This window comes from Pediculus humanus, genomic scaffold (assembly GCF_000006295.1).
Source record: "Pediculus humanus corporis 1103172108308 genomic scaffold, whole genome shotgun sequence".
NCBI classification, from domain to species: Eukaryota; Metazoa; Arthropoda; class Insecta; order Psocodea; family Pediculidae; genus Pediculus; species Pediculus humanus.
The window spans coordinates 15,881-28,678 of record NW_002987877.1 but is presented as its reverse complement, the minus strand read 5'-3'; the positions used below and the strand labels follow the sequence as shown (position 1 = coordinate 28,678).

Sequence of the window (12,798 nt, the reverse complement as noted above, 5' to 3'; positions counted from 1 at the left end):
AAAAAAAAAGATTAAAAATGTAAATTTAAAAAAAAAAAAATATTTATACATAAAAAACTATTATTATTATTATTATCATTATTATTAATAAAAATAAACGCACAGCCTGCGAATATTATTATTATCATTATCATTATCATTATTATTATTATTTACATACATATATATATAAATATATTATTATATTATTTAGGCAACAATATTAATTGAACGTTTAATATTTTTATTCATTATTATTATTATTATTATTTACTATCATTATCATTATCATTATTACTATTATTATATTTCATTTTATTTATTCAATTAAAATTATTTAAAAAAAAAACGAAATTCGATTACGTTCATATGTTTACATACGCGCCATCGAGAAAAGACGTAAACGTGACGTCATTAATTGACTTTTTTTTCGAAATCATCCAATGAAATAAAACGAAGAAAAAAAAAGTAATGATAATAATAATAATAATAAATGAAGTGCGTTCATTTTTTTTCCCCCATAGGTTAATGAGGGTAATAAGGAGTATGGATATGAAAGAAAATTTAATAAAACAATGTAAAGTACGAACCCGTGTCAGACCACGTGCGCAGACGTAATGACCCGCCCCGTCCAAATACAGCATGCAGTATCCGCCTCCAAAATTTCCAGCTGGAAAACCGACAACACCTATTGATGATCTAGAGGATTACGCCATAGAATACAAAGTAGGAATAGTATCCGATAGACCCGTTCAGAGCTTCAACCCTTCTGGAAAACTGGCTCCACGACCCTAACTGAAGAAGAGTACAAGGTAATCAATCTGTCTCTGTGACTTCGGACAAAAAGTTGATTGACGAATTATCTACCTGTATTTTAATACCATCTTGTACTGGTAAAAGTACATGAGTGCTTCACGCCACCAAGAACGTTGAATCTCGATCATCAAGTCTACACGTGAGAAACACGTGCTTACTTCTCAGAACTCGAGGTGATTTTGAGAACGAAAGAGGATTGCGTTACCGACTTGAGTACCGGCGGAAAGATCGACGCAGGCCGCACCCATGATTGGTACGAGTTGCTGCTACCAGCACCGGCATTCGCGCATTCTTGAGGATCACACAGATACACAACATCTCACGATGATCCCAATCGGGACATCTCCCGGCCTTAAACCAACCAACGAGCTTCTCGAAGCGGAAGAGCCATCACCCAGGATGATGAAGTCGAGCCCCTTGAGCAGAAGCACCCCTTTGCAGAAGATGACGATAAGAATAAGCCAAAAGTTAACCTGACAGCCTGACGTAGAGCCCATCTTTTAGGTAAGAACCAACTAGCGGTGTTTAGCTTGAAACACTCTTGAAGACATTCCCCTGCGCTACCAAGATCTAGATTTTTCTTCAAACCCCCGGAAGTGGTGGTGGTGGTGTTGGTGTATGTACCCCTGTAATACAACTACTCGGATGCTAGGTACAAAGGATGTTTTAAGGACAGTTTTAGTTGGGTAGTGGTTTCGGGTGAGTTCCCCCCTACACCCTCCCTGCTGCTACCCTCAAGGTGGGGAGGTTAGTGCGAAATTCTACAATTTCCCTGGGTTACCAAAAAAAAAAAGTACGTTCAGAAATTTCTTTTACAAAAAAAAAAAAAAAAAACAAATAATAATAATAATAATGAAATACAATTCATAAAAGCGTAAAAAACATTATTTATAAAAAAAAATTAATAGTAATAATAATAATAATAAATAAATAAATAATTCACGACGACAATGAGTAATGATGATGATGATGATGATGATAATTCGTTTTCTTATTACAACATTATCATTATTATTATTATTTTTTTCATTATACAAAATTCAAATTATTCATTGATAATAATTATTATTATAAAAAAAAAAATCAATAAAAATAATAATAATAATAAAAATAATAATAATAATAATAATGATAATAAAATAAAAGGAACTTTCATTTACGGTAAAATTGTTCAATAAGAAAAAAAAAAGAAAAATTATTTTAAAAAACCATAAATAAATAAATAAATAATTAATTATTTAATATTAATAAGTAATAATAATAATAGTAATAATAATAATGATAATAATGATAATGATAAATTTAAATTATTTCGTTGTGCCCTAATCAGACTAAAATTAAATTAATTCGTTTCTCTCTCTCTCTCTCTCTCTCACTCTCTCACTCTCTCACTCACTCACTCTCTTTCTCTTTCTCCATTTTATTATTATTATTATTATTAATTTTCGTTTTTTTCTCGTTTTTATCAATTTTATTTTACATTTTTCAAATTACAAATTATCATTATTATTATTATTATTGTAAACTCCTCACACGCGCACTTAATAACGACGATGATAATGATGATAGTAATAATAATAATAATAATAATAATAATAATTGATAATTTAACTCGCGCCTAATTTTTTTTTTTCTTATTAAATTTTATAGTTTTATTATTATTTTCTCCTTAAAATACATCATTTAAAATAATTATTAATAATAATAATAGTAATGATAATGATAATGATGATGATGATGATGATAATAATAATAATAAAATGAATTATTTATCGTTTCGTATAAAATGCATAATACTTTGATATTCAATTAAAAATATCCCACAACAATCGATAATTAATAAAATAATTTTTTTTTTTTTTTTAATACAAAAATTTACAAAAGATTATTATTATTATTATTATTTATTTATTTATTTATACACTTATTAATTAATAATTTAATTTATTTATTTATGTATATTTAAACGCGTTTATTTTATATATATATGTATATTAAATATAATGATTGTTTTTTTTTTTTTTAAAGTAGAAAAGTGTAAAAAGTAGTAACATTTAATTTTTGTGTACGTTAAACAACAATTATTATTATTATTATTTATTATTATTAACATTATTAATTATTAACATTAATAATAATAATTATTATTATTAATTATTTAAAAAAAAACGACAAAATCAATTTAAAAAAATTTTTTTTTTTTTGTAAATTTTTTGTTCTTATTGCGTTTCAAACGATTTCACATTTAATTTATATTAATAATAATAATTGATGATAATAATAATAATAATAATAATAATAATAATAATAATAATAATAATAATAATAATAATAATATTAATAATTTATGATTTGTCCGAAATTTTAAATTAATTTAGGCTCGCATAATTTAATAATAATAATAATAATAATAATACTAATAAACAAACGTCAACCTTCTTTTTTTTTTTTTTGTAAAATTTTTGCCCATCCCCCCTTCCCTCCTTTTTCCAATCAACCCATAATTTATATATATATATATAGTAAAAAAAATCGCTTTTCGATGGATCGAACGATCTATCGATCTCTCGATTTATCGACATACATACGCGATGTGCCCTGATATTTAAAATTTTATTATCATTATTATTATTTATTTTTATAATTGAATTCGTGGTAATAAACGTTCAAACATTTCTCCCTATCCTCCTTCCTTTCCCCACTTTTTTATTTTTTAGGTACGAATAAAAATTAATTGACAAAAAACGCAATTTCCGACGGAATTAAATGGAAAATAAAAATCAATTGGAAAATTATACAAAATAATAATAATAATAATAATAATAATAATAATAATAATAATAATAATGAAAAAAACAAAATGAATGGCGAAAATGACGCGAAAAATCTCACTCAACTTTCTACAATTTAAATTTTGTTTAAAAAAAAAAAAAAAATGAAAATATTTCTCCTCCCCCTACCCCCTTCCCCACGACAAAAGTTTGTGATAAAAGTAATGATAACGTTGACAATAATAATAATAATAATAATAATAATAATAAATAAATAAAAGAAATAAAATTGGTAACGTCTCCTATTTTATATATTTAAGTAACCCGTTTTTTTCCTCCTTAATTACTTTTTAAACGTGTTAAAACTACAAAAAAAAAAAAATCATAGAGTATAAAAACGAAAAAAAAAAAAAAAAAAAAAAAATCGCTGACCTGTAATAATAATACTCAACAACGTGTCAATCGTTTAAAAATAATAATAATAATAATGATAATAAAAACACCCGAATTTTCTTTCTCCCCCGTCCTACATCAACCTCACAACAGTTTTTTTTTTAATAATAATAATATTAAATCAAAAAAAAAATTTTTTTATTTGCTTGTTCGAACGTTTTTATTCATTTTTAGGCCGTTTTATTCTCCTCCCTCCTCCTCCTCCTCCTCTACCCCCTCCTACCATTTCCCTCGTTTTTTCATTTCCGCTTTTCCCAAAAGTTTCCCCCTTTTCATTTTCTTTATATTTTTACAATCCCCTTTTTGAAAAAAAGAAAAAAAGTTTTTTCTTTCTCACGATTTCGACAGACAAACTCACAAACAAACAAACAAACAAACAAACAAACGACGCAAAAAAAATTTTAATTTTCATAAAGCGGTGGTGGTACTGAATGAACCGCGATTGACCGTCGCTTTCATTTCACACATCACACGATTCCCCTCCCCTCCCCTCCCCCCCGTAAAAAGAAAAATTTCTTCTGTCCTTCTCCTCCTCTTCCCTCCTTCCCTCCCCTTTTTCCCCCCTAGAATTTTCCATTTAAATAATTAGAAAAAATAACGAACAAAAAAAAAAAAAAAAAAAAGATAATTTTGTTTTCTTTTTTTTTTTCCTTTTTTCCAGCGGCATTTCTTTTTCTCAAACTTTTCCCTTCCATTTTCTTTCTTCCTTTTTTTTTTCCTTTTTTTTCTTTTTTTTTGTTTTTTCAGGTCCAGCCTGGAATATTATACATCATTTTTATAAATATTTTTTTAATTTTTTTTCCTCTCCATTTTTCTTCTTCTTCTTCTTCTCCATCATCATCATCATCATTTTCTTGTTCGTTCAAGCATCCGTTTCTCCAGCTTTGAGTCTCAGTCTGGCAAAATCTTCGAATATAATATCATCGCTATCATCTATTCCATCCCTGACCACGTTTCAAACGTGAAAGAGAGAGAGAAAAAAAAAATTAAAATTTTTCAACCGCCCACGCACACTCCTCCCCCCGTTTCCGTCTCTGTCCCCACTCCCCCCAAGTAATTACCCGTCGAGCTGTATTAGATTCGTGTCCGTGGCAACATCCATGGCGTTGTCGACGGTTTGACATTTGACGTGAGTCGGCGACGAAGGCGGATCCTCGGGCGGTTTCGGATGCATCAAAACAAATGGTAACTCCGCCGTTAAATCTCCGCCTAATGCTCCTAAACACAATTTCACTTTGACTTTGTACTGAACAATTATACCTAAATTTTCCTTTTGAGAAGGATCAACCATTCTGAAAAACCAAAAAAGGAAAAAATAAGAAACAGAAAAAAACAAAAGAAAATTTTCTTTGTAAATTTCCACACACCACGAGTAAACATATTACAAAAAAAAAGAAAAGCTATTTACAGATTATTGAAAGCAACAAACAAACAGACAGACAAACAAACAGCCAACCAAACTATCCACCCATTTCCCCCGCCTTATCCTCCCCCTCCTCCCACCTCCCACCGGCCGAATCCCCTTTTTCTATACCTGTACCCCTTCTACCCACTACCCGTACCCCTTTCCCTCCCTCGTCACGTGTTCTCTATACCCTCATCAACATCTCGGTCAGACACAGAGTCTTTACTATCAAAAATACTACTCACAAAGTCGTCGAAGCTAAATTCGTGTCCTCGTGTTTCAATTGACCGTCCAATGCCAAACCGCATTTGTCCTTGTTATTTTTGAGCAATGGCGTCAAAGTAAACACTTTTGAAAGCGTGAAACCCGGACCGATTGGACACCCTTCGCTGGAAACAATAAACAAGGCATTGCAAAGAAACCAATCACCAAATGATGAAGAAATGAAGAACCATGAGTGAGAGAAAGAGAGAGAGAAAGAAAGAGAAAGAAAGAAAAAGAGAAAGATGAAGAATGAAAAACCGTTAAAATGATTATTATTATTATTATTATTATTATTTTTATTATTATTATTATTATTAATAAACTAAATCCAATAAAGCAATCCAAGTAGTTGAAAAAATGATTAAACGTCATGACCGTTGTAAAAAAAAAAAACCACCAGCACACACGTGACCGACCCAAAAACAAGTAGCTATACTTTTTTTTAAACATTTTCCTACTCCTGTAAAAACAATTTACGACGTTAGTATGTATATATATATAAATTTTCACAGCAAGCTTTTAGCAGGAGGAAGGAAAAATTAAAAAAAGGTTCCGCTAAGAAGGTGCCGACGGACGGGAACCTTGGGACGGGAAACGTGGCAGGAGAAAATTTCGGGGAAAACCAAAGAATTAAAAAAAAAAAACAAGCATTAATCAATAATAATAATAATAAAAAGCAATCAAAAGAGATGCAGAAAAAAAAAAAAAAAGAAAGAAAACAATTATGAACGTTCCCCCCCCCCGTCTGTACGATTGTCTGTCTGTCTGTCTGTCTGTTTGTTTGTTTGTTTGTTTGTCTCCTCCTTTATTTTTTTTTTTTTTTTAAATTTTTTTCCCATTCGTTTTTTATTCGAGGTAAAAATGAAAATCCGCGGGAGGGAGGGGAGCGTTCACAATTGTTTTTCTTTTTTCCTTTTTCTTTTTTTCTTTCCCTCCACCGTTTGATTCCCTTTTTGTCAAAAGACTCTCACATTGTGCTCGAAGCAAGATTCGTGTCTTCGTGTTTAAGTTGACCATCTAGAGCTAATCCTCTTTTATCTTTGTTATTTTCAAGGCTCGGACGTATAGAATAAACTTTCGAAAGCGTGAATCCAGGTCCGACGGGACATCCGGCACTAAAATGAAACACTATTAGTATTCTAGCTTAAAAAAAAGACAAAGAAAGAGAAAAAGAAAGAGAAAGAGATAAAGAAAGAGAGAGAGATACAAAATAAAACAAAAAAAAAAAAAATTGTCTTTCGTGGACTTGAAACCTGGAATTATCAAATAAAAATAATTCATACATTTTTTTTTTTTTTTTTTTTGGAACTCGGATTTGTTATGCGAACGCAAAGAGAGAGAAAGAAAAAAAAAGAGAGAGAGAGAGAGGGGGGGGGAATTAAAAATAAACCGGAAATTAATCAAAAAAAAAAAAAAAAAAAAAATTTTTTCCGTCAGGTTTTTCCATAATAATTCAAATCCAAGTTCCAAATTTTTTTTTTTGAAAAACCGTTACGTTTAAAAAATACTCTGGAAAAAATAAAATTATTATTATTATCATCATTATCGTCGTAGTCGTCATTCGTCGTCATCATCATCATCATCATTATATTAGCAGTAAAATTTCCGACGTTTTCTAATTTCATTTCAACTGTAACACATTAAATTTTTTATTCGCGCGCTACGAAGGCGGTGGGGTGGAAGCGGGGAGGAGGGTGAAGGGAAAAGGTGGGAGGGAATAAAAGAAAATCTACTTACTCGCTTTCCGTTTCCGCAACCGTACATTTATACTGAGCCGTTGAAAAAAGACAAATGTCTGCAAATTGTCTAACGGACACTTTTATTTTTTTAACCGTTCTATTGGAATTGTTGGCAATGTGTACGTTCACGGCTATGTTTTCCCCGTGATGATACAACTGACAAAAAAACAAATACCACAAAGCATTACGATAATAATAATAATAATAATGAAAGAATAATAATAATAATAATAATAATAATAAATTTTCATGCTCACAGCTTTATCCAGAGAAGCTTCCAGGTGAAGTTTATTCGGGCTCATGACGAATTCTTTTGAAACTTCGATGCTAGGTTGTTCTCCCTGTTTGCTGGGAGCGTACATTATTTTCCGTATGGCCAAACGGACCGAATTCCTGTAATCGAACAATCATCATCATCATCATCATCATCATCATCATCATTTTAAAAAAAAAAAAAAAAGCGGGAAAAGCGGGACTCACCTCTTGTGCGGTTTATCATCTTGCGTATCTCCGACGAATGCTTTCAATTCGTAATCGACTCCGCAAGGTTTTCCAGTATCTCCCGGTACGGGCTGGAGAGTTACGGAGGCCGGACAGTGGGGCGGTAGCTCGAAATAAAACGGATAAGCGTTGGGCCCTAATTTTTTCATTAATCTTTCCTGAAATCGATTTCCGATACACTTTACCATAATTCAATAAAGGAAACGCAAAAAAAAAAAAAATCTTTGTCCTTGCTCAACTTTCCCCCCCCTCTTCCCCCCAACTTTTTTTTCCTTTTTCCCGGATTAAATTTTCTTGGGAAATTTTTTTTTTGACAAAGAAAAATGAAGATTAAATAAAAACAAAGTTAAAAAGTGAGACAACAACAACTTTTTTGTAATTACCCGACTTTAATCTTTTTTTTTTTTTTTCCTCATGACTTATCATTATTATTATTATTCACCTGTAATCTCGTAAGTGGTCTTCTGCTCGCCGTGAGATCCTGTGGGAAAATTTGTTCGGCAGCAAGGTACAAATCCTTTCGAAAAGTCAATCCTAAAACATCCAAATCTTCTCTTCCGTACCTGAAAGCGGCGAGAACGTGACCGAAAACTTTACGATCTTTAACATATTCTTGATCGATTAGTACGACGCCATCTAAAAAAAAAAAAAAAAAAAAAAAAAAAAAAAAAAAAACGAAAAATGAGAAAAAAGAAAAACAAATAAAAAACCATTACCGATAATAATAATAATAATCCATTCAACGAAACGAGAAGGAGGAGGAGAAGGGGGAGAAGGAAAACGAAAAGAAAAAACTACGACACGAATTCATTTCCTTTTCCTTTTCCTTTCTTGAAATTATTTCTAATAGTAATAATAATAATAATTTAATTTAAAAACGCCGCAAACAAAAACGATTAAATTATCTCAATATTATTTTCATCGTTTCTCCTGCCACGATTTAAAAAAAAAGGAAAATGATAAAAAAAAAGATGGAAAAGGCAAAATAAAAAATAATAATGATGATGATGCGACGGTGAACAAAAAAGAAAAAAAAAAAAAAAGAAAAAAAAAAGGTTTGGGGTTAGGAAAGGACAAACGACAAAATTCTCACGATGATAAAAAATAACAAAGGAAAAACGACACACAAAAAAATGGAAAAAAGGAAAAGGAAAAGGAAAAAAGGAAAAGGAAAAAAAGGAAAAGGAGAAGAAGAAGAGGAAAGAGAAGAAAAAATTTTCAAAAGGAAAAACTTTTCAAAAGTTTTAAAAACGTTTAATTTTTTTTGTTTTTGGTTTCACACGCACTTCCCCCTCACTCACTCACTCACGCACTCGCTCCTTCCAGAATCTTTCTCCTTAACTCCACGCATTTTTTTCCGGGAAGGGAGAAGAGGGAGGGGAGGAGGAGGAGAAATAACAATCGAATCTCGAAACGAAACGAAAAATCGTAAAACGTCATTCATTTATATACAAATAATAATAATAATAATATTAAAAGCAACGAATTTTTTTTATTATTTTTTTTATTTTTATTTTTTCTTCTGCCACGCCAGAGATACATCATATATACATATATACATAATCCAGAGAAAATTGACGTCACAAAATAAATAATTTTTTTTTCGTTTCGTTTTGATTTCCGGCCAAAAAAAAAAAAAAAAGAAGAAATAATTACGGTTAAATTCTATTTCGAATTTTGTTTCTCTCATTTTTCAAGCTTCATTAATTTAAATTTTTGTTTTTTTTTTTTCCTTTTTCTTTTTCCTTTCCCTTTGGAATTTTCTTCCCAATTGATTCAAATCGATAAATAACAATGATTAAATAATTTTTTTGAAGAAGAAGACAGAAAGAGAGAGAGAGAGAGAGAGAGAGAGCGAAAGATGCAGATGATCGAGAGAAATGAGAATCGCTTAAACAAACAAACAACAACTTCCAACAGTGGCGTAATAAGTCTTTTAGAAAAGGAAAAAAAACGCCATTTAAATTTTTCATCGAGACACGATTCGATTTTCATTTTTCCCCCCTCCTTTTTAAACCCCTCCTCCTCTTCCCTTCCCTCCCCTAATACCACTCTTTCATCAGTTCAATTTCGACCGCCATTTACTTACTTCCTTTTCCTGTCTTAAAACGAATGGGAGGTGAGAGGAGGGGAGGGGAGAAAAATTGCCCAAATTGAAACTTCGCTTTTTTCCATCTTTCTCCTCCAGTTTTCCTAATCCCTTTTTCTCTCTCTCTCTCTCTCACGTTCATTTCCTCTTTTTTCTCTCCTTCTCTCTCTCTTATTTTCATTTTCTCAAACACATAAAATCTGGTGGAAACTTTCGCCTCGTAAACTTGACATTTTATTGCATTAAAAAAAAGAGGGAAAAGAGGGAAAAAGAGGGGGTGGAAACCGTTAAATTTTTTTTTACGACTGATTTTCAATCAAAAATTTCATGTTTCCGTCAGTATCAAACGGCTTTTTTTATTTTTTATTTTCCTTTTTTTTATCCTTTCGAAAAGGTTGACGATTGCGATTGAACGAAAGAACGAACGAAAAAAGGCTAAAAAAAAAATCACACGAAAGGAGAGAAAAGAAAAATTTTCGTTCAGGTATGATTTTTCGAACGAGGAAAATGTGACGTCACCACGGCAGTTACTTAACTTTTCGTTTACGTCATAAACAAAATAATTCGACGTCGAACAAAATCAATTTTTTTTTTTTTTGGTTACGGTTAAAAAATTATAGGTTTTAAATTCTCGTCGTCGATGAAATATAAAACGTTTAAAAAAAAAAAAATTCGACAGGATTTAACCACGACATCCACACAACAGAGGAAACGAAATCGAAACTCAAACTAACACGCCATTGTTTGAACAATAATGCGAGAGGAAAGAGAGAGAGAGAGAGAGAGAAAACGATATCAGGTATCGCGGTATTGTTTTACTCGTAATTTTTTTTTTTTGAACCTGGTGTTTTCGAAAACCGCGACGGCCTAACCGCCTCCATTTTTTTTTCTTTTTTTTTTTTTTTTTTCTCACGTGCTCGTAACATTTATTCATTTTCGAATGACTCGGAGTAATTTTTTCTTTTCCCCCCCCTCCCCCCGTACTTTTTCCTCCTACCTTTTTTTTTGACTCCTCGAACTCTCTTGGCTCTCAGTTAAAATAAATATATATATATTGGAACCAAAAAAAAAATTCATTTGACCGAAAGAGGAGGAGTAGAGGAGGGAAAAAAAGGTCACGGTGGTGGTGATTTCGATGATAATGATGACGATAACTATGATTTACTCACCGATTGGATCCACGTGGGTGATGTGATCAACGAAATCCCTTTTTCCCAAATAAACTGTTATCTTCCCGTTGGGCGAACTTTTTTTGAAAACTCTGAAAACGTAAAAAAAAATTAATAATAATAATGATAATAATAATAATATTTAAAGAAAAATAACAAATAAATAAATAAAAGATTTGAATTTCCCCCCCTCTCCCCTCTCCCCTTATTCGAAAAGCTTTTCAACCAACAATGAAATCAAAAAAAAAAAAAAAGAAAAAATTTTAAATCAACAAATAAAACATCAGGGGCATAAACAACAACTACAACAACAACAATAATAATAATGATAACTATTACCATACGATAGAAAGAAAAACGGAGAGAGAGAGAGAGAGGGATGGGGGAGGAGAAAGGGGGAGGGACATTAAGTAAAACCTTAAAAGAAATTTTTACGATTTAAATTTGTTTTTTTTTTTTTTCTCTTATTTTTCTTTTTCTTCCTTTTTGATTTTAGCATGGTCATCGTTTTTAAAAAACAAACGAAAACAAAAACAAACAAACAAACAAACGAACAAACAAACCCACAACAGGAACTCACCAGCCAAAAAAAAACAAAAAAGAAAAAAAAAAACGTTTCAATTTTTTTTTTTCCTTCTTCCCTCCTTCTTCTCTTTCCTTTGTACCTTTTTCCCTCTTATTTCCGTTTATTTCAACATTAAGAAATAATAATAATAATAATAATAATAATAATAATAATAATAATAATAATGATAATGTAATTAAAAAAGTTTGGATTAATTAATTAACGAAAATAATTATTCGTTTATTAAAAAAGGAAAAAAAATTACAATTTTTTTTTCCTCTTCATCCCGCATCACATTCTTTTGAAATTTCAAATTAATTAATTAATTACGTCGAGTATTATGATAATAATAATAATAATAATATTAGTAATAAAATTTACTAACGTAATATATTAATAATAATAATAATAATAAGAATGATAAAAATACATTAAAGTAATAAATTTTTATGGAGGTCGTTCGTACGTTTTATTATCATAATTAATTGCAACAAATAAACATGGACATGAGAAAAATTGATGTAATAAAATGATGAAAAGAAAATAAAAAACAAAAGGAGAGGAAATGAAAGGAAAATAGTGTGTGTGTGTTGTGAGAGAGAGACAGAGAAAGGAAAAGTTAGAAAAAAAGAAAAAGAAAAACTTGAAACTGGTTTATTAAAAAAAAAAGTGAAAGAAAATTAAAATTAAAAAAGGCTCAAAAAAAGAAAAAGGTTGAAAGAAGGTTTTTGTAACAACGAGCGGAGGCGGGGGGAGGAGGGCGGGGCGGGAAATTTAATTATAACATTTATCATTATCATTATTTCAAAACAACGACCAAGTTTCAATGACCAGGTTTGAGAGAGAGAGAGAGAGAGAGAAATAGAGACGGGAGGGGAAATGTAGAACCTTTAAAGGTTTAAACATTTCAAAGCTTTTATTACAAAAGGGAAAAAAGGGGAAAGAGAGAGAGAGAGAGAGAGAGAAAGAGAGAAAGAGAGAGAAAGAAGAAAAAACAAAATTAAATGAACACAACCAAAACAAAATAAAAATTTAATGATGGCATTT

At 30.6% G+C, this 12,798-nt stretch overlaps 2 protein-coding genes across 2 annotated transcripts in view; one reads left to right on the top strand and one right to left on the bottom strand.

Moving 5' to 3' along the window:
- Nucleotides 1-774, top strand: part of Phum_PHUM578810 (uncharacterized protein) — a gene marked incomplete at both ends in the record, with an annotated part of 2,341 nt that extends 1,567 nt beyond the window's left edge. The window contains one exon of the mRNA XM_002432214.1: nucleotides 628-774. Within this exon, the coding sequence (XP_002432259.1) occupies nucleotides 628-774 (147 nt within the window). The remainder of the gene's footprint in view (nucleotides 1-627) is intronic.
- A 4,107-nt stretch (nucleotides 775-4,881) lies between these two features.
- On the bottom strand, nucleotides 4,882-8,077 carry Phum_PHUM578800 (arrestin, putative; the record flags this gene model as incomplete). Its single annotated transcript, XM_002432213.1, has 6 exons — nucleotides 4,882-4,963; nucleotides 5,081-5,311; nucleotides 6,660-6,803; nucleotides 7,426-7,583; nucleotides 7,685-7,820; nucleotides 7,908-8,077. The coding sequence occupies 6 exons, from the start codon at nucleotides 8,075-8,077 to the stop codon at nucleotides 4,882-4,884; spliced, it is 921 nt and encodes a 306-aa protein (XP_002432258.1).
- Nucleotides 8,078-12,798: the final 4,721 nt, after the last annotated feature.